This window comes from Sorex fumeus, unplaced genomic scaffold, assembly GCF_029834395.1.
Source record: "Sorex fumeus unplaced genomic scaffold, SorFum_2.1 ptg000098l, whole genome shotgun sequence".
Lineage (NCBI taxonomy): Eukaryota > Metazoa > Chordata > Mammalia > Eulipotyphla > Soricidae > Sorex > Sorex fumeus.
The window spans coordinates 32,492,894-32,516,397 of NW_026606155.1; the positions used below are offsets into that span (position 1 = coordinate 32,492,894).

General features: G+C 36.4%; 1 protein-coding gene across 1 annotated transcript in view; it reads left to right on the forward strand.

Moving 5' to 3' along the window:
* Window positions 1-23,504, forward strand: part of KCNH5 (potassium voltage-gated channel subfamily H member 5) — a 391,167-nt gene that overhangs the window by 81,653 nt on the left and 286,010 nt on the right. The window contains exons 5-6 of the mRNA XM_056134093.1: window positions 937-1,052; window positions 7,918-8,310. Of these exons, the coding sequence (XP_055990068.1) occupies window positions 937-1,052; window positions 7,918-8,310 (509 nt within the window). The remainder of the gene's footprint in view (window positions 1-936; window positions 1,053-7,917; window positions 8,311-23,504) is intronic.

The window sequence follows — 23,504 nt, forward strand, 5'->3', positions numbered from 1 at the left end:
AATAATGGAATTTTGGAGCCCCAGAAGAAATTTCTTTCTCATTAAATTCATATCCCTTTCTCCCAAAAGTTAAAATCACAACTCTTTCAGACAACAATTTGAGAGAGTTTAGATATTTTTTAAAAATCTTTAGATATTTCTACAATTGTAAATAAAAAAGAAATAACATCTTGTTACTACAGTGAAGATAGAGGCTGTGATTTGAACCATAGTAGGTAAGATTTTATAAAAATTTACTTCATTATGTGTGTTTCTGCATGCAAAGAGTAAAACTGCATTTATTAGGATATTACTACCAACTGTAATACCTGAACTCAAACTTTTAGTCACTTAAAAGAGTAGTAGCATATATATTTTTCACATAACAGTCCTCTGTAGGTGGTTCATCATGTATGGCATTCTATTATACACCAATTCAATGGTTTTTTCATCCTGTGGGATTTTGTTCTTTGCAGCTGATGGAATGGAGAAAAAAAGAGTGGAGAAATCTCACTTGATTTTTATGTTGTGGCATGCATGAAGATGACATACATGGCTTCTATTTTTATTTTATTGGTTAGAATTAGTAGCACAAATACATCTAGAGTCAAGGAAATGTTGACAAATGTTGGTATTTTTGACTGGGCACTTTTTTCCCAGTGATAAATTAATTACTGCATGAGGGACAAAGATTTTTTAGGTAGTTAGCTTCCTTGTCTACAAGGAAGACATAATGTCTGGATTATTTAATAAATACGAGACAAATACAAAGGTCTATTTATTACTGTATAATCACAGTTAAAATATATGGTGATATTACATAAAATAAAAATGCTTTATATAGATACTTTACATTGGTTTTGGATATTTTGCTACTTCTGAAATCATTGCAATATTAGTCAAAAAGTTGGATTTTATATTGTGTATAAAAAGAGTCCTTCTTTTCTTATATTTTAGGTTGGACAAAATTTGCCCGATTAACACGGGCTTTGACAAATAGCCGAAGTGTTTTACAACAGCTCACGCCAATGAATAAAACAGAAGTGGTTCACAAACATTCAAGATTAGCTGAAGTAAGTACATGACAATCTGAATTCTAGGTTTGTAGTGTTGTCATATATCTCTCTTACTTGCTTTCCATCTTTAAATTGATTCAACATATATTTTCCTGATGATTTACCTTATGAATGCATGTCTGCTCATTTAATTTCCTTGTCTAATAATAGATATTTTAAGTTATTTTATTCCTACCTTTTTTTAAAATCAGGAAGTAGTTCATGATATTACAAGTATATCTGTAGAGTGTTAGGTTTCTTTGAGCAAATGAGATGGATATCTCAATCATCTGCCTTTGCATACAGCACACAGTTACTGAGTATTGTGTGGTATTCTGTAAAGGATGTAAAACTGAATAAACTGTGGGACCCATCATTAAGGAACTGATGATCCAGCACAAAAAAGTAATATGAAAATATGATAAATATAGTAAGATGTGATGGGAGAATATGGAGGAACATTCCCCTCAACTTGGGACTCTAGGGACTGCTAACTGAATGAGGCAATCTCTGGACTGAATGAAACTTGAAGAAAAATTATGATTGGCAGGTACAGAAGAGGTGAAGGCATTCCTATCAGAGAGTCTAGCATACTCAAAGGTTCAGAAATGAGATTTCTTAATGACTTTGAGGATAAGTTCAGTGTGATTGAAACCACATGGGGAAGGAAAGGTTGAGGATAATGATACTGTGTATAATGAAATAGTGGTAGCTGGAGTCACATAAGCCAGGGAAATGATATGATTGCATCTTTGCTTCAGAATAACCTATCAGAGGGAAATATATAGGTTTTAATGGTTTCCTTTGCAATCCTTTTCCTTTGTAATTTAAAAGCATTATTCTCAATAGCAGTCCATAGATGTCATTGGATTGCCAAAAAAGGGACCATAGGAATGAAAACAGGTTCCTTGGTTGGACTAATGATTGTATTGAATATCTAGATCTAGATGAACTATTTCAGAAGTTTTAGTAGTGATTCCATTATATTGAACATGACTTTAAGCAAGGAAGTTGGTAACAGAAGTCACCGGATTATAGACACACCAAACTTGAAGTCAATACATTTGTTGATAGATTAGAATTATAGGTGTAAAGGGGAATGGAGCAGGGTCCTCCGAAAGCAGGACTAAAAGAGCCTTTGGGTTGCTTGCAGTGATACCTAGCTGACTAGGTCATATGTTAGGGCCATTTTATGTTAAGGTCATATATATGTCATGAAGTTAAAGTCATATATATGCTATAAAGTTACGGCCCAGCAGTACAATACTTCAGTGCTTCTCAGGCCCAGTGGTGCTTGAAAACCATTCCTTCCATACTCAGGGGCCTTGAGTTATACCAATGGCGTGGTGAGTTGTGGGGGGAGGCATAGGATTTGTGGGACTCAAACTTGGGTCTTTGAGTATGCAGGAATTATACCTCTGACCCCTGAACTCTTGGCTGGTTTTAGTTCTATGTGTTTTGGATTGGCCTGGGTAGAAAGTCCTGTTGGTTAGTAAAATGGAAAATAAAGGAGCATAAGAAGGGTGGAGACAGTGATAAAGAGTTGAATTATGAACATAATTAAGTTTGCTTGTGCTTGTCAAGAAATTCAACTAGAAATTCTCAAAAGACATTCAGTATTATGAAACTGGATGGTTCAGTAGGGAATGTGGATTGAGTTGTGTCAATGCATCCCCATAAATATGACTATTAAAAGTATTGAACTAGATGATGTACCTAGAGAGAGAGTATCAAAACCAGAAGAACGGAATGAGGACAAAACTCTGAGGCAGTGAGATGCTTTATTGTTTCTATCTTCTGCAATACCATTTATCTCACTGAAAGATGCCAAAGAGTTAATTAAGCTATGAAATCCAAGGGACCAAGAAACAATGTTGGAACAATATTGTCACTTAGGTGGTGAGTGTGGTATATGCCTGAAGCATAAATATTAATAAACATGTTAATAATGAACAGTATGCCTCAATTAAACCAAAAACAAAATAAAACCAATAAAAACTATAAAGCAATTTACTGGACACTCAAGATATTCCCTGGACATTTGCCAAAGAAGAAACCAATAAAATGCATATGTTCCAGTTTCTTTTACTAGAGGAAAGGGAGTCAACGTGCTCCAGAGAAATTTTCTTATTTTTTAAAAAAACCTGTTTGTTTTGTTTTGTTATTTTGGGTCACTTGCAGCAGTGCTTATGGCATGCGTGCATGGGAAACCATGTAGTAGCAGCCTTGGACCTCCAACATGCAAAGTTTACACTCAAAGCATTCAGTTATCTCTCTGGCACAAGTAACTTTCTTAAACAGTGGTAGCTAATGAATTTGGCCTGAAGAGTGGTAGGAAGTAAAGGAAGTTCCTTGAATTTGGAGGGATCTTGAGTTTTTCTTGGACCATTATAATAGAAAACTTTTATGGCTTTCTGCTCTAATTAGCATAGTTAGTTTGGAGAGAAATTAATACTTTCATATGCAGACATGTTTTAAAAGCCCAATAAGGATATTAAAACAAGTAAATAACATGAGACATCAAAAATGATATGAAATTAGCATGAGATTTAAAGCACATAATTAGATATGACTAGTTCAATAATGCTTACTATTAAGTGTTACTAGAGTTTGAAGCTACCTGCTTTCCTGCCTTATGTCTTTCTGCAAAACAAGCTGAGCTGTAAGAGCTTGTTTCTGTGACTGCTGACTTTCAGTCTTGGTCTTAACTGTACCCTACTTAGAATTTTCTTTGTTAATACAATTGAGGAAAAATAGGAAAGGGAACATAGAGCAGAGTACTTTCTACCTTGCACTAAAAAGTATTCATGATTTCCGCTCCTTTATCTCAAGTGGAAAATTTCTTCTCTCATGACAGCCCATCATTTTCACTTTCATTTTTTGAGCAACTTTTATTGCTTTTTCTTACCATTTTATTATTTTACTGCTTTGCACTTCGATTATTGTTAGTTTCTTTATTAGTCACCTTTAATTCATAAACCTGATTCAGACATAAAACTGCTTTATGTCATCTTAGGCATTATTTTATTGAACATGCAGAAATAACAAGATTTTCAACCTTTTATTGAGCATGCAGCAATAACAGGATTTTCAACAAAGACTAAGTCTGTGTATGCTTTCAGATTGCTGAAGGCTTGCCAAAAAGAAAGACTAAGTTACCACATAGGTATTATTTTTTTCCATTTATCCTCACAGTATATAATTTGCTTGCATTGAATTTTTGGTTTTGCTCTTGAATTTCTGGCTCTTTCACTTTTTTTCTGAGATACATAGTTTATTTCACTTCTGCCTGAACCCACCTTTGGAACTGAGCTCTAGATTCAAAGATTCTGTTCTCCATGGAGCTCCATGTTGTCAGTTCATTAATTTTCCACAAGCACTGACAACCTCTGATTGCCTTCAGCTTGTCACTTCTAAGCTGAATGAAGATAAATATATGCACCACTGCCACATCAGTGATCTTATCTCCATTAGAGTCAGAGGAGATACTCAGATATTGACTTGTATATTCAGAGAGAAAGAATATGTCTATATTGGTAAAAAAATTGGTACATTGGAGAGTGTGATTTAATCCCCCCTCCAAAAAAGGCTTATTGCTTATGAAAGGGCTTATAAAATTATAATGAAAGTGAAGGGTTGTTGTTTTCTAAAAGAGCCACAATGACAGATCACAGATTAATGTTGTTTTGCATGCAACAAAGAAAATGATCAAAGCCCAATGGTGCCATGTGTTATTGTTGTTACTGTCCTTCCCTTTCACATTCTTCTTCCTTCTCCTCTTCATCTGATGCATTCTTTTAGGGCTTTATGTACATAAGTCATAGAATGAAGAAATGGGATCTTATCCTCTAAAGAAATATAAATGTATATGTTTTACCTGGGACTATACATTGTAATCCTTAAGCAGATTTTGAAAATACTGATTTTCTGAAAATCTAACAGGCCACATAAAATCTATCTAATCCTTGGGGTGGGATCTATGTATGAGTATACTGAAGTATACTGTACATTTTGACATTTCTATTGATGAATATAGTGCATAGTCAGATTTTAGAAATACTGAATACAGGAGTGATTCCATTCCATATCTGGAAGTGAGGTCTTACAACTCCAGGGCACTGAGCCGGATGACTTATTTATTATTAGCACAGTGTATGGCACATAACACTTTTAGGGGGTCTCTGGGATGTTTGAACTTTTAGTAGAAGAAATGAATGTTTGCTTATAACATTTTAAAATTGACATTAATTCCTATTTATAGTTCTGCATTGGTAAGATGCGATTTTAATTTTTTGTTGTTCTTTGGGTCACATCTGGCAGTGCTTGGGGGCTGCTTCTGACTCGGTACTTGGGCACAGTTTGTGGTGGTGCTTGTGGGATCATGTGGTGCTGGGAATCAAACACAGGCCTCCCACATGAAAAGCATATGCTCAGTCTGTTGTGCTGTCTTTAGCCTACAATTTTTAATTTTATCTATTTTTTGTGAAGGAAGGAATTCAGGAAAGCAAAAGTGTGTTAGGTTCAAGAAAGTTATCATATCCTTTAGCACTGGATATATTTTCTAAATGTTATTTCTTTAGAAATAACCTATAGACTGTGTGTGTATAATTGTAAAATACTAAAATTAAATATATAGAAAATTTTGTTTATGGCAATAAAGTTGTTTACTGTTGAAAAGTGAAAGAGAAGACATTTTTGATACTGTGCACATAATGCTTCATCCCAATGTAAAAATTGTGTTCCTGGTAGAATAATATTTTGGTAAATAGCTTAAAAATTTATGAAAAAATATGGCTTGAGAATAAATAACAAGAGCAAATGCATATAAATAAATGCATATAAATCTTCATAAATATTTCTTAAGACCACAGATGGAGGCAGTAATTATAACATACAGAAGGAAACAATAATTATAACATACAGTTCTGGAGAATTCCATTTATGTGTTTTACATTTAAAAATAATAATAATGGCCATTATATACTAATATTTGGTTATATAAGCTTTACTCTCAACAGCAATTTATTAAGATAACTTTCCCACAGAAAAATTCTAGTATATTTATTTTGCTTTGTGAAAATGAGTTACATGCTAACATCAATTTACATCTATTTTTATGCTGAAAAAATTATAACTAATTTATAGCTCGGTGATCTGAACTTTTTGACTCAAATGTCTCAAGTCCCATAAATCTTAGAGATTTTTAGTAATCGGATGCAGAGACAACTAAAATTGTTTGAAGTCCCTTTCACCACACTCCTTAGCCTAGTTTTTTTCATTGTTAGATTCCTAGATTGCAGGAATCTGACAGAGATCTCTGACCTGCTCCTTAGTGATCTCTTATAGAAGGGCTTAATGGCCTCCGGGTAGAATACAACAATCTTCATACTGTTTCCTCTAAGGATATTTTTTGTAGCATTTTCAGAAGTTTTTCATAACAAACAATACAAAATATATATTTCAGTTCTGCTTAGGGGCAGGGATTGGGGTTTGGGATGAAAACATCCAAAATATGGTGGTGGGAAGGTGTAATGGTAGTGGGATTGCTGTTTGAATATTAAATGTAATGAAATACTGTGAACTATTTTATGAAATAAAAATATTGGAAAAAATATTTATGATCCCAGGTTTGGGGAAGAAATGCTAAATTCATTGTTTACTCCCTTTTCCTACTGCTGCACAGACTTCTACAGTTGCTCTGTCATCCACTTTTTTTTAACTGTTATGCAAACAATGAGAAATTAGGTCTTTAATTAGACCTAATCTAAGTGAATTAAGGAACTTCACATAACATTGCACTGAAGTTTTTCTACTTGTCGAAAGGAATAGAAAGTGAACCTGAGTACTTAGTGCATCTTCCCCTCCTGTCGTCCCCAGAAATTTAGCTCCTTCCAGGGAACACACTTTTGTTTAAGTTCAGTTTTGACAGGAGGAGAGGAAAGGGGAGGTTGTGATGTTCACCATTATTGTGGGATTGTCTCAGTCATTTGAGGTCTCACTGCAGAGCAAGATCACCACAGTGAACCTCAGGCTTTGGAGACCATCAGATGTCTTAATTCCACACCTTCCCTTCCCCCAACATTAAAGTCACCTGGGATGCCATAAATGAGCACACAGGTTGGCTGTTTATTCAATACAATATCATTCCCCCACCCTGGTTTCCAGCATGAGTTATTGTTTAAGTTGACTGAGACATTAAGAATAGTTAGTACATCAAAATTAAGAGCAGAGGTACATTAATAGCAGAGGTTGAGATATTTCACATAACCAATTAGTAGGCACCCTTAAAGTCGTGACAGTTTCCTATTCTATTTTTGCCTATGTTGTTCTCTACATCTAGAAGAGCCTAAATTGTTTTATTCTATTCTTTCCTGGGCAGAGTGGTTTCCAAATGCAAACTTTGGAAAAGAGGGCATGCCTATAACTGTTGGACAGTCAGCAAGATTTGTAATTCCAGGCAGACCTGCAAATCGTGTGCACAAGGCACTATGGGAAAAGACCCCTTGCAGTGCTGGGGAATGTGCTGGCCTCTGGAAAGAAATAGGAGGGCCCTGCAGGCAGAGCAACTTTGGCAGAGAAATTAGACTTGGAACAACTTTTGTCAAATGAGTCTTGGCAAGAATCAAAAATGTATCTTGCTTGGAAACCAGGGTGCTGAAGTTTGACAGCCAGAAAGTAGTGCTAGAGTCCCAAAAGTGACAATATCTATGTCCTTCTCTGAAAATCATTTTCTTCAGGCTGAGCATTTTTCATATCACCCCTGCTTTTGATTTGTACTCTATTAGGTCTTAAGTCCTGGTTCATACAACTTGGTAGATTATTTTGAATTCATTATTAACTGTGCAGAGATTTCCAAGTCCCTTATGTCTATGTTTTCTTTTAGGTTCTTCAGCTGGGATCAGATATTCTGCCTCAGTATAAGCAAGAAGCACCCAAGACACCACCACACATTATTTTACACTATTGTGCTTTTAAAACTACTTGGGATTGGGTGATTTTAATTCTTACCTTCTACACCGCCATAATGGTTCCTTACAACGTATCCTTCAAAACGAAGCAGAACAACATAGCCTGGCTGGTTCTGGACAGTGTGGTAGATGTTATTTTCCTGGTTGATATTGTTTTAAATTTTCACACGACGTTTGTGGGACCTGGTGGAGAGGTCATTTCTGACCCCAAGCTGATAAGGATGAACTATTTGAAAACCTGGTTTGTAATCGATCTCTTATCCTGTTTACCTTATGACATCATCAATGCCTTTGAAAATGTGGATGAGGTAAGTTTCATTTTGTCTTGTTTTTGCATTTTGTGCATAATATATTTTAAGAACATTAGGATAACAGAAGTTTACAGAAAATCCAAGCTTCTTTTAGCCACTATCTTAAGCTTTCACCCTCCCAAACATTTGACATAAATGATCAAATTTGATTACTTTTAATTAAAATTTATCTGCTTCTTGATTTCTAGTTTGATAAACTAATTACTAAGAAAATGGCTGTACATGAATGTTGGAGTCAGAGGAAGTGGAGTAGAAAAAAAACAGTTTACAAAGTAGATAAATGATTGAAAGAGGATGAGATAAATATTTTCACTTGGAAAACAGTAGCATTTTCAATGCTCTGTGCATCCACAGAGCTTTTGCTTCCTTATTTCTAGCAGTGCTACGGCTTATATAAACATGGAAAAGCTTTTTTTCTTTCTTTCCTTGGTTTTTTGGGTCACACCTGGATGTGCCCAGGGTTTACTTCTGACTCTGCACTTAGGGATCACTCCTGGGAGTGCTCAGGGACCGTACAGACTGCTGGAATCCCACTCAGGCTGGTCACATGCAAGGCAAGCACCTGACTGCTGTACTATTATCTCCAGTGCCTGAAAGATGGAAAATTTATAAACAAGCAGATTGTGAATTCTTTCTTTCTTTCTCCCTTTCTTTCTCCCTTTCTTTCTTTCTTTCTTTCTTTCTTTCTTTCTTTCTTTCTTTCTTTCTTTCTTTCTCTCTCTCTCTCTTTTCTTCTTTCTCTTTCTTCTTTTCCCTCCCTCCCTCCCTTCCTCCCTCCCTCCCTTCCTTCCTTCTTTCCTTCCTTTCCAAAATTGGCTGTGCTCAGGATTACCCTTAATTCGTTTTTCAGGAGTTATCCCAGCTGATCCTGCAGTGCTGTGAATAAACCCAGAGCCTCACACTGCAAGTCAACTTCTCTACCATTGAGCCATAGTCTCTGACTAGATTTCATCTTTATTGCAAAAACAGTTTTAAATTTTGTTTGAATAAATTTGAATTTTGGATTACTTCTCATATAGATTATAAGTCAAGATTCTGCTCATTCCAAGTTATCTGTACAACTATTTTAACAAATAGTTAAAAAATGTAATATTACAAAAGACCATTTTGTGCAGTTTCTTAAGCTTTAATAGTGGATGATTCTAAACTTGCTACACCAAACTAATAGGATCAAACTAATAACATCAGCAAATATATAAATGAGCCAATGTAGACTATCTATTATTAATATGTGCTTATCACAATAATATTACAAACTTAATTTCCCAGAGGAGTCTGCTTTGTCTTTGTAGATTACTCAGATGGAAAAATTTCCATCACACTGTCAAGTGTTGTCATTCTATGTGTACTGGGAAATAGATTGAAATGTTTTTGCTATTTTTCCATAAATGTCAACATTAAAAAATCAATTTTAATAATGTCAGAAGATTATTTCCCTATAACTGTAGAATTTGCATTTTGCAATGGTTACTTCAATTTCACTTACTAAAGCTTTTTAAAGATTTATTATTTATTTTCAGTTTACCCTCTGCAAAGAATTGAGAGAAGCTAATTTTTAAGATACTAATCATATAAGGAGACAAAATGTTATATTTTTATTTTATTCACCAGATTAATATGTTAAGGTGAATACACTAAGATTAAAAGATCAGAGTTTTTAAAAACGGACATACAGATTTTAATAAAAATGATCAAAATTTTTATCAATAAATAGGAATTAAAAATAAATGTATTACTAATAAATGCACTTAATATTTTGGAGCGATAGCACAGCGGGTAGGGTGTCCGCCTTACAAGCGGCCAACATGGCCCACCCGAGTTCGATTCCTCCGCCCCTCTCGGAGAGCCCGGCAAGCTACTGAGAGTATTCGATATGACAAACACAGTAACAACAAAGTCTCCAATGGAGACGTTACTGGGCCCGCTCGAGCAAATCAACGATCAACGGGAGGGCCTTTACCTTTACCTTTTAATATTTTGGAAATACAAAATAAAACTGCAAACTATAATAATGTACCATTTTTAGTTATCACACGTCTTAACTCACTTGATTGATGAGTACAATGGCTGAGTAGATACATTACTCAGATCTCCCTTTTAGAAAACCTGCGATGTGGAGCAAAGTCTGTATCTTCCTGGAATTAGGCTCTTAGCTTGGAAAAGCCAGGTGCTAACTTTTCATTCAAATTTAGCACTTATGATACTACACTGGCCCTTGCAACTGGACTTAGTGGGAATATTTATTTTATACCTGGAAATTAATTTTATACCTGGAAATCTGTAAAGCCTGCTAAGAAAGACTTCATAAAACTTTCTGTGGAATAAGTTATTCATAGCTGCTTATGTTGCTGGTAGTTGACTGATTCCATATATGCCATGGGTCATACATTGAAGCTCTTTTTCCAAGGCTGCTCACACCCAATTGACTGAGAATGGTAGTAACATAGTAACCTGTCTACTCCTAGTTCTATGCAGAACTCTTACAGAGAGGAATATTTGCACTGGGGCTCCTCATTTGCCTATTGTAATGCTCTTTGTACACAAGGTCCCTTCTTTCTTTATTGGAGTGTGGTCTGCATCATGACCTGAAACTTTCCCTGTTCTTTTCTTCCCTTATCTTTCCTAGTCATCTATCTCAGTAAAATTCTTGCACATCTAATCCTAGACTTAGTATCTACTCCTTAGTGTACCTGACCTGGTAAATTGATGGTGTGGTGACACTCTCGCTAAAAGCAATATAGAATGGCAAAACCTTTATGAAGGAAAATTGCCACTAGCCTGTTTTATTTCATTGTACCTTATAATAATTTGGTTTAGAAGTCATTGTAATTTATTATCCTTTATATAGGACTCATTCTCTCTTTTGAGAAGTTTGATGTAGGCTTCCAGTGGGTCTGTTTTCATCATCTCCCCCTCCCCCACCCCTGAACTTTGATGGGTAGCCTTTTCCATTTGGAAAAGATGTTTTCTATTTTGATTTTTTCCTGGGATGATTCTCTCTCCAATTTCATTTCCTCCATTTTTCTCTCTTACTAAAACTTTTTTTTTTTAAATTTAGACATTGTTCTATTAGACATATCCTCTAATTGCCTTGCTTTGTCTATGATTTTTTTCAAGGCTTAATTTATTTTTGTACTTTCTGGGTTATTTCCTTCACATTATTTTCTAACTTTGTATGTAGTGTGACCTTTTTTCCTCCCCCTTAAAGTCTCATATGCTTGTTACTAATAGAGCTAAATTAGCTTTTGTATAGTATCTGGTACATGATTCTTTCTGCTTTTTTACTTTTAATCACTATAGCTTATTCTTTAGTTATATCTTCATCCTGGGATGATTCTCTCTCCAATTCCACTTCCTCCTATACAGAGGATATATAGAGTTTGAGAGGTTTTATAACTGGCAAGTTTAATTTATGCATATTGATTGTGATTAATTAAATTTTGATTTTGAGATCATCCTATTTTCTATGCTAAAGACTTTTTTCTATATTCTCTGCTTTATTTTAATTTGCTTTTTGTTTTCTGCCATATTTGAAATGTACTGACTTTTTTTTTTAATTGTTTGGTTTCTTCTACCGGTTTTGAAGTATTTTGTTGATTACAAAGCAGCTTCAGCATCACTATTTAACTCCTTAATATCTTTTCCCTTCTAAGTAAATTTGTTAAGCCTCTCACCTTCCCTTCCTTCCTCCCTCCCATCCTTCCTTCTTGCCCTCCTTTCTTCCTTCTTCCCATTCCTTCCTTCCTTCTCCCTCTCTTTTCTCCTCCTTTTTTTCCTCCTCTCCCTCCTTCCCTCCCTCCCTCCTTCCCTTCTTTCCTTACTTCCTCCCTTCTCTTTCTTGGTGGTGTTCAGGGCTTGCTCCTGGCTCTGCGCTCATGGATCAATCCTGGTGGGCTCAGATGTCCATGTGCAAGGCATTGTACTGTTGCTCTAGCCCTAAGCTTCTTATCTTTTAAATTATTGTATTTTATTTTGACTCCACAGTGTTTCAACATTTCTCTTTTGATTATTACATTATTCTCATTTCTTATCATTTTCATATCTGATTACAGTTAAATACGTGTTCAGGTCATACTGCATAATACTTGGGAATATCATGATAAAGCATCTCAAGATACATTTTTCTAAACCATTCTTGCCATAGCGGCTGTGGTTCTTCTAGGACATTGCTCCTGCAAGGTCCCAAACTGTGCTTTTGAGGTGATTAATCCACCTGCCTCAGGCCACCTGCACCATTTCCCAGTGTTTGCTCATGAGAATCTTCCAGGGGTTCCTATAATTCCAGCATGGATGTGAGTAAAGGGAACCAATTTTTATAGAAATGACTAGAGTGTCCATAGAAAAGCTTGATAATGCTCAGAGAACCTCACAAAAATCTGATGATATCATCAAATTCCATATTTGTGTCTATGGTGATATCGTCAGATTCCATATTTGTATCTATGGTGAGGGCAGTTAAATAGAATGTGTTGCAGGGAAGATGAAGTATGTTCACTAATTAAAGGAAGAAGATCTCTATACCCTGTGTGATGGGCCCTTGATAGATGTGAATAGATACAGGCATGTGTATGCACATATACTATGCAGATCACTATGTATATAGAGATATATAGTAATATAGCCAGACACAAAACTTTCAGAGTGTGAAAGAAATATCACACAGGGTCTACTATGCAGAAATAACCCCTCACAGAAGAGGTTACCAAGTCCTTAGTATTTGGTAATAGTCTCTTTGGGCCAAATGCTTCTGAATACCTTTTAGTATTTCCCTATGATCCTCTGATGTATTCCTTCCTTTATAATTAGCATTAAAATGGTATTTGTCTGATGTAGTGAATTTGGAACTTCCAGGAAAATATTAAAAGAAAAATTGAACATATCTACAATGTGACCACAGGAAAGTGGCCACCAACTTCATGACATTTTTAGGCTTTTTATGAGCACACACACATGACTGTGTGTAAACACATATATTTACATGAATACACATGTACATAGGCAGACAATATGACAGATAATTATTTTTGTCAGTCTTCAATTCTGAAACCATGCATGTGGCTCTTATATCATTTATGAATCCCCTTGTCAAATGTTGTCAACTTTCCATTAATAGGAAAGGTATACACTATTCCTGTCAGGCTTCCTATCACTTTGTAAGATCTACTCCCAGGATTGTTCTGTTAAAGAACTTGCGCCTGTGAGGAAGGTTCTAGGAGCATCTAGAAAGAAGGAATCATGAAGAAGGGACTAGGAAAGTGCCACTGGGTGCCAGGGTGTTCAATACAGAACATTACTATGCTAGTAACCCACAAAAATTATCTCAATTCAAATAGAAACTTCTCTATCTGAAAAGCATGGTATCTATTATAGAATTCTGTTCTACTTACCCTCTCCCAAAATAGAACTATGGGACCCACATTTACCACCTGCATATGATGGACGTTCACCTCATGCTCAGGTGTGTTTTAATCCTTGGAGCTGGTGTGTTAATCTTTTAATTGTATTTTTCCTGCTCACCTAACTCAAGCCAGAAAGAGACACAATCCTTTCTTCATCCTCTGGGAAATCATACGTTTCATCAGTCATAAGTTGGCATGTATCTAGGTATCTAGGGAGAGTCTACTTGCAAGATTGTGTCTCAGTATTGTAGATCAAGTAGGGGTGCTCTGCTCAAGGTCAACCTCATAGTCTACCTGGTGGGGTTGTCAAAGTACATAAAATGTTGGGTATTTGTTAGGAGTACAATCCTGGGAGGAGGCCAGAGGACATACTGAGTCCATGTGGTTGTGGGTTTCATCTGGCACCAGTGAAAGCAAAGGGAAGCAGTGGTGTGAATGAGCATGCCTGATCCTGAGCCCCTGGTGGCTTGTAGCAGCAGCAGGAGAAGATGAGTCAACAAAGAGGCTACTTGTGCTGGAATGCTGGAACACACAGGGAATTTGGACTCACATGAAGGATCCTGCTTAAAGCTCTGTCTGACCCAACTCGTAGTCCAGGAAAAACTAATTGCCATATTTGTATCAGACCTGGCCTATTCTGGTTGTATCAACTGGGCTGGGGTGTATATTGTCATAAATTCCATTGTCAGCACTTTCTTAGATTTATCCACATGTCTACTAAGTTCGTGTCCACACTATTTTCTACATTTTTGGCTTTCATTATTTATGATTCAGTTCTTAGAGGCTTGTTATTTGTTATATATTATACAATGTTAGTATTCTGTAACACATTTCTTTCAGGAAAACTTCCTGCATTATTATAAAGCTTCTCTGATGCATATCTTTACCATATTTCATTTCTACTAGTGCATATCAATGCACATTAAAGTATTATTATTATTATTATTATTATTATTATGTACATGTGTTAACAAGTACCACACATTTTGCTGTGTTGTTTGGGATCTACACACCTTCTTTAGGAAACATTTATTGTTGGCCTTTGGGTTGATTCTCCTGACTTTCAGTTCTGTAATCTATATAGCAAACAGGAAGGAATGCTGACTTACATCAGCAGCCAGTAATAAGGAATAATGGAAAAAGAGACATGAATGATTTCTGCATGTCTGGGGATATTATTACTTCATTTGTATGTGTATATTTCCTGAGCTTTCTCATAAACCCTGTGATGGTGAAGAATGTGTCCCCTCTCCTTGGTATTCCTTCATTACTCTTAGAGTATGTTGATGGCTGACTGATCTGAAACAATGAAGTGTTAGCATGGTTTTAGTAAATTGTAGAATCACACAAAACAAAATGGGATTAAAAATGAAGACATAAGCAAATGATGAGTTGGGAATAAGAGAGCATGAGTCTGAAAATCACAGTTTAATTCTTTAATATCATTTGGGTGCAGTATGACAGAGGACTTAGTAATACTTTGTTTTCAAAATTGTCTTAGTTTCTGTGCTCTTGGAAGGTAATTTGGTTTAGTAGGAATTTACAGACTGGATATGTGATTTTTTTAAAAAAGAGAACTGTGAGGCATAGAAGACAGAATCCAATAAAGGAAGCATGTACTTGAAAAGAAGATATGCGAATGTCAGTGAAACCATTACAGGGAGTAAAAGATGTTGCAGACTCCAAGGAATAGGATCAAGTTTCTTTGTAGAGTGAGTTTGAGAACAGCTCTGGGGTATCTGCAAAGCATGATTTCTGGAAGGTATATGGTAGCTGAATTATAGAACATTAGAGAAGATGGGACAGCTGCAGTAACACAGTTTTTAGTTGTAAAAATAGACTTTAGAAACATTATACCCAGTGAATTCAAAGGATAATAAATAGTAGTAAGCATGATCATCTAGGTCAGAACAAAATGAAATTGAGGGACAAGGTCAACCTTGCAGTATTTCTAGTAGCAAAATGAATGGACCAACAATTGCTAAGTTGTTGTATAAGAATGTTTTTAATTTTCAGAAAAGTTTGTGGAAGATAAGTTTTAGTATTATCCTTGAGTTGTAATTGTCAAACTGTGACATAAATCATTTTTTGTTAGCCTTTGTATTGATTCTAAAAATTTTCTCATATTTAACCATGAAATTGATAATTAGAAATCACAGAAACTAATTATGTTCATAGATTTTAGTGTGGTTTGTCAGTCTCAGATCTCTTTTTTTCCCACATGGTTTTTCAGACCCTCCAAGAATAACAAACTAGAAATTTTTATTTAATGCACTTTTCTTGCTGTTACTTTTAAAATTAAATAATATGGGGGTTATGAGAGTTTTATACTGGGGATAAGGCATAATGGCATGGTGTACAGTCCCTGAGTACCACCAATGGTGACTCCTCAGCACTGTTGGGTATGCCTGCTTTTAAGCTGTAAAGGTAAAGGTAAAGGTCCTCCCGTTGATCGTCGATTTGCTCGAGCGGGCCCAGTAACGTCTCCATTGGAGACTTTGTTGTTACTGTGTCTGGCATATCGAATACTCTCGGTAGCTTGCCGGGCTCTCCAAGAGGGGCGGAGGAATCGAACTCGGGTCGGCCATGTTGGCCGCTTGTAAGGCGAACGCCCTACCCGCTGTGCTATCGCTCCTCTGAAGTGGCTAAAATAGGGCTTACATTAGATCTAATTTTTTAGATTTTCTACAATTATTCTTATTAATGCCATAGAAATACTGTCCAGTTCACTTTGGAAATTAATTTTAGTATTAGCATGTTTGCCTAGATATTTTTGTTTTGGGGCCATACACAGTGGTGCTTGGGGGATAATATCCTGGCATAATGTTAGGGAATTGCACCCAGCTATATTTGACAGAACAGGAATTGAACTCGTGGCTCCCATGTGCAAAAAACACATTCTCCGGTTCTTTGGGCCTTCACCATCATCCATATTTTCCCCTAGAGAAATATGTTTGTTATTATTAATGAATCTATATCAACACATTATCACCAAATTTGGTTTACTTTAGGCATCACCATTGGTGCTGTAAGTTCTATATAATAAATATATATCCATAACACTCAGCATTATAGCATTAAATAGTAATTTCAGTGACCTAAAAATCCTGTACTCTTCTCATTTATTTCATTTTCCCTTAACCCCCAATGACCACTGATTTTTTTACTGTCTTATCCAGAATGTCATACAGTTGGTATAATTGTCTATTCAGATTGGCTCCTTCACTTTGTTACGTGCATTTAAGGTTTCTCCATTTTTTTTTCAAGATTGGTAGAGCATTTTTGTTTATGTACCGAGTAATATTTCACTGTCAGATTTGTCAGTTTATCCATTCGACTACTAAAAGGCATCTTGGTTGCTTCTAAGCTTTGGCAATTATGAATAAAGCTGCATTAACTTTTGTGAACAGGTTTTTGTGTGGGAATAAGTTACTAATTAGTTTGAGTAAATAATAAGACATGAAATTCCTGGTTTATATAGAAATATATATTCACTTTTGTTGGAAAATTGCCAACTTTAGAGTGACTGACATTTTACATTACTTACTACCAGTAAATAAGAGCTCTTGTTGGTTCTGATGTGTACTATTTTTCTGGTGTTAAAGGCCTTGCATTTTGCCTATTCTAATACATGTTTAGTGTTAATTATAATGTTTCAATATGCAGTTCTCTAATGGCATACAATGTTGCACATCTTTTTTTAATGCTCATTTACCATCTGGGGAATGCCCTTTGGTTAGTTGTTCATATCCTTAGTCTTAAAATTAGGTTATTAATTTTCTTGTTATTGAATTTTAAGAGTTCCTTATCTTCCAAATGATAATCCTCTGTTAGATGTGGTCTTTTTTTGCAAATATTTTACCCAATCTGCTTAGCTTCTCTTCTTATTCACGGAATAGAATTTGAAGTTTTACTGGAGCTCAGTTTATTATTTCTTTCATGAATCGTGTAGTGGTCCTCTATCTAAGTGATTATTATCATATGCCAAGCCACCTAGGATTTCTCTTATGATACCCTCTGGAAATTTTATAGTTTTTTGTTTTATATTTATGCCTATGATCTTTTTTGAGTTAATTTTTTTTTTGTGTAGGATACAAGACATGTGACTGTATTTATTGCTTTTGCATGTCTAATTATTCCAGCATTACTTATTGAAAATACTACCTTTTTTCCATAATAGAAGTGATTCTATTTTGGTTCTCTTTATCCTTTTCTGTTGATCTATTTGTATGTTCTTCCACCAAATTTATTTTGATTAATATAGCTTTACAGCAAATGTTGGAGGAAGATATTGTTTGTTCTCTGAGTTTGTGCTTTTCTTTCAATTACTTTTTGTTGATTATTCTGTACAACTTTTGTTTCCACATAAACTTTAGAATCATTTTATTGATGTCCACAAAATGTCACCTGCATTTTAAATTTGATTATATTAAAGGTAAAGGTAAAGGTAAAGGCCCTCCCGTTGATCGTCGATTTGCTCGAGCGGGCCCAGTAACGTCTCCATTGGAGACTTTTTTGTTGTTGTTGTTGTTACTGTGTTTGGCATATCGAATACTCTCGGTACCTTGCCAGGCTCTCCAAGAGGGGCGGAGGAATCGAACTCGGGTCGGCCATGTTGGCCGCTTGTAAGGGGAACGCCCTACCCGCTGTGCTATCGCTCCAGCATATTATACGTATAAATTACTTTGAGAAAAACTGACATCTTGACTATTTCTTTCCATTAACATGGACCAGTTTTCAGTTTGGTTTTGAAGTTTTCAGTTTCTTTCATCAGAGTTCTATAACTTTCCTATGTATTGTCTATATTTTGTTGAATTAATATCTAAATATATCTTTTTTAAGATGCCATATAATACTGTATTTTAATTTTCTCTTGTTTATTGCTTGAATGGAGGAATGTTACTAACCTCTGCAACAATGACCTTTTATTAATAATGACCTTTTATATAAATAATTATCATTAGTTCTAGAGTATATACACTAGCACGCAACAGGGACAAATGGAGACGTGCTACACAAGCACCTGACAGGGACAAATGGAGATGTTACTGGCGCCCACTCAAGCAAATCGACGATTAACAGGAAGTCAAGTGATCAAGTGATCTAGAATATATAGTTGTCGCTTTTTCTGATACATAGATAATGCCATCTACAAAGAGTTCTATTTTTACTTCATAATTAATATGCCTGCCACTTATTTTCTTTTGTTTTATTTCATTAGCTAAGACTTTTCATGTGATGTTGAATAGTACTGGTGAGAATAGATATTCTTTTCTGATTCCTAATCCTAGTGGGAAAGCTTCTTATTTTTCACCATTTAATAATATGTTAATTTTAGTTTTTTGTTAATTGTATTTATCAAATTGAGGAAATTATTGTTTTTTTGCAATCTTCACTTGATCACTTGACATCCCGTTACTCATCGATTTGCTTGAGCGAGCGCCAGTAATATCTCCATTCATCTCTGTCATGTGCTAGTTGTAGCCCAAAGGCGTCTGCTCATCCTAGGAACGGGAACAGCCTCAAACCGATCATTCAGGGTCTTGATAAAGAAGTCTGACCATCTCATAGGGGGGCAGCCGCGCGATCTTTTGATGTTCCGTGGAATCCAGTTGGTAATGGCTCTAGTCTAGCAGTCATCTCCAAATCTCATTACATGTCCAGCCCAATCTTATCATATTTTAAAAACATAAATGGTTTTAATATTTTGTCAGATGATTTTTGGTAGATGTCTAGTGAATCTATTAATTGTGATATTTCTCCTTGTCTGTGATTAATTGGTTGCTATAGATTTGAAACAGACAAGGGTATTTAGGATAAGTGATACTTGGTCATAAAATAATTAGTAATTATTTTATATATAATTTGGTTCTTGTTTTGAGAATTATTGTTTCTGTGTTCATGATATATATTTGTGTGTAGTTTGTTTATTATGTCCTTGTCTAGTTTTGGTATTGGGTAGTTCAGGTCTTAAAAATCGAGATAAAGAAACATTGACTGTGCTTTCCCTTCTGGAAGAGATTATAAAGAGCTGGTACAATTTTTCAATCATGAATCATGACCATCCTGTTATTCGTCGATTGCCTCGAGCAGGCCCCAGTAACATCTCCTTCATCCTAGCCCTGAGATTAGTACTATATTCAAGGCTCTTTAGGAGAATGAGACCCATCATTGTTACTGGTATTTGGCATATTGAGTACACCACGGGGAGTTTGCCAGACTCTGCCGTGTGGGCAGGTTACATTCGGTAGCCTGCCAGTTTGTCTAAAGTAGGAATGAGATAATAAAGATGTCATAAGATGTTGCGCGGCCGCCAATGCGGCCGCGCGGTTCCAGGAACTGGTTTTTATAGTCTCTGAGTCTTGGCCACTTATGGGATTACACGGCGCCAGGGGGCCAGTTGGTGGGTGTGACCCCTGCCTACTGGAATTCGGAGGATCTGGGTGGAGGATGCTCAGCCCCAATCTATAGTAGGCTTGGAGATCTCAGCCCCCCCCGGGGCCCGCTTGCCTTGGTTCCTCTGCCGGTACCTTCAGGTGTGCGGAGAGTGGTCTCAGCATGGTGGTGGCTGGTCCTGGAGGTCTTCGGCTGTCGGAGCCCTATTTTTCAATATTTAAATAATTTGCATAATTTACCTATGAGCTCTCTTAACCTAATATTATCAATATTGGAAGATTATTAATTATTAAATGAATTTGTTTGATTTACTTAATTTTCTTTTAATATTTTGTTTCTCTTTGAGTTCTGGTAGATTGTGTTTTTCAATAAGTTGTCCTAATTCATCTGGATTATCAAATTTGTGACCATAGAATTACCCTGTATCATGATGAATGTGTCTATGGCATTTCTTATTATATCCTCTTTAATACCTTATTTTAGTGATTTGTACATTTTTTGTAATTTTAGTTATTTATACATTTTTGTGACTTAATATGATTAGACAATTGTTGGTTTTATGGATCTTTTCAAAGAAATAATTTTGGTTTTGATAATTTTCTTTAATTTCCTGTTATTAAATTTTTTAGATTTTTGGTCAATTTAAAAATCTCTTTTCTTCTGTTTATTTCAATTTTTTTTTCTTTTGTGAGGTTTTAAGGTGAAAGTTTATTAACGTAGAATTTTCTTCTTTTATAACATTTGGCGCTATAAATTTTCTCTCAGTGCTGCTTTGCTGCATCCCACACATTTTGATAATTGTATTAAATATTTATTTAGTTCAAGATAGCTTTAAAATCCATAAATTACTTGAAATTGCATTTTTTAATTTCCAAGTATTTTGATATTTCGCATCTTTCTGTTACTTACTTCTAATTTAATTTCATTATAGTCTAAAATAAAACATTGTAGCTTTCTTTTTTTTTGACACTGGAGAAGAACTGTTCCTTGGAACATGCAACAAAAGAAGCATTGGTGGTGTTGATGTCCTTGTCAGCATGAACTTAGCCATGAGCATTGATTCATTCGAATGCCTAACAACCCCAAGGATGATTACACTAGAATAGATGTGGCTTACTGCCGGCAGTTTCTATCTTTGTTGTCTACACACCAACATCCAATTATGATGAAGGAAAAATTGAGAAGTTCTACATGGAACTGGAGAAGTTCTAGAAAGAAGACCACACCTTCTACAAGATCATTGTCGGTGATTTTAATGCCAAGATAGGACCGTGAAGATCAGCTGAAGAACTCCACATCAGGACCCATGGCCTAGAATGGAACAAACAGGGTGAGAGACTGTCTGAGTTCATCATGTCGATCAAGACCATCCATGATAACTTACAGTTCCAGAAGGCTGAATCTAATCGTTGGACATGGGAGTCTCCCGATAGACAGTTCCACAATGAAATTGACCACATCATATTCAATCAACGGTTTTGCCTGTCTGATGTCTCTGTTATCCCAAAATTCCACATGGGATCGGATGACCGTCTCCTTCGTGCAAAATTCTACTTCACCGAGCGGGGAGAAAGGAATGCAAAGTTTAACAAGAGAACTCCCAGAATGACCACCAACTGGGAGCCCTTTGGCTCTGTTGTGGCAACATGGGAAGATGCCTTCATTGACAACATTGACAAGGAATACGATCGACTAGTTCAGCACCTCCATGATTGTGCGAGGAACACCAAGAGAGATAACCACAAAAAAATGCCTGTCTTTGAAAACTCTCAAGCTCATTTGCCAACATGACTTGGTGCATGCCTCAGGTAACCACAAGCAAATGTCCGAGCTCGCAAAGCAGTGCAGAGAAGTGATCAAGGAAGACCTCAAAGAGAGAAGAGCAGCAATGCTGGTAGATGCGGCAGAAGCCGGGAAAAGCATTCTTAATGCCCGCCTGTCCTTCACCAACTACAAGACCTAAATGACTGCCCTCTGATGTCCTGATGGATCTATCACATCTTTCAGAAGGGCAATGGAGAAGATTATTCATAGCTTCTATTCAAATCTCTTTAATAGACACATCCACCTGCCCACATACCAATTTCCACAGGATGCATATGTCGTTCCCAACGTTCTCCCTTCTGAAATCTGACATGCCATCTCATTGGTAAAGAAACAAGAGCACCTGGCCCAGACAAGGTCAGATCTGAACATCTGAAGAACCTGCTGTCAATTCTCATCAATGCGCTGACTCGGGTCTTCACAAGCTACCTGTCTGAATGCAAGGTTCCATTCCAATGGAAAACCAGCTGGACTGTACTACTATACAAGAAGGGAGACATCCACAACGTTGGCAACTATTTCCTGATCTGCCTATTGTTTGTCATCTACAAGCTGTTCACTCAAATCATCCTGAATAGGTTGGCAGAACACTAGATGAAGGACAACCATGCAAGCAAGTCGGGTTCCGAAAAGAATTCAGCACCATCAACCATATACACATGATAACCAAGCTCATTGAGGTTTCTTGGGAGTTCAAGATGCTGCTCTGTCTAAAGTTCATTGATTTAAGGAAGGCCTTTGATTCAGTTGAGAGGGAAGTGGTCATTGAAGTTCTAGCTAATCAGGGTGTTCAAATTCAAAACATCACGATCCTCTGTGAGCTGTATTACAAATTCATTCCCAGGATCTCACCATTCAACAAATAAGTGATCATCGATGTCAAGAAAGGCGTTCATCAAGGTGATACTATTTCACTGAAACTCTTCAGTGCCACCTTCGAGAATGTCATGCGATGACTGGAATGGGAAGGAATGGGAGTGAAGATAGATGGTTGGCAACTGTACCACCTCTGCTTTGCTGATGACATTGTTCTAATAACACCAAACATCAGCCAATCAGCACAAATGCTGACCAACTTTGACCATGAGTGTGGAAAGGTCAGATTACAGCTGAATCTCACAAAGACAATGTTCATGAGAAACAGTCTTGTTCCAGATATTTCTTTCACTCTCAACGGAACGACCACCTCCGAATGCAACAGTTATGTGTACCCCGGTCCAGAAGTCAACATGCTGAATGACCTGGCACCTGAGTTGCACATGAGGAAAAGAGTGGCTTGGAACGCCTTCAAGAATGTCGAAGAAATAACTAAGAGGACAAAGAACCTCCAGCTCTGCGCACATCTCTTCGATTCCACTGTTCTTCCTGCATTAGCTTATGCCTCAGAAACCTGGGCCCTATAAAAACAGGATGAGAATGCTATTTGAGTCTCTCAAAGAGGAATTGAAAGAGCTATGCTTGGGTTATCATGCTTCACTCAAATGAGAGAAAGAATCCGGAGTTCCAACCTCCGTGAACGGTCAAGAATCAGGGACGTTATGGTTTGCAATAAAGACCCTCAGAGGTTATCAT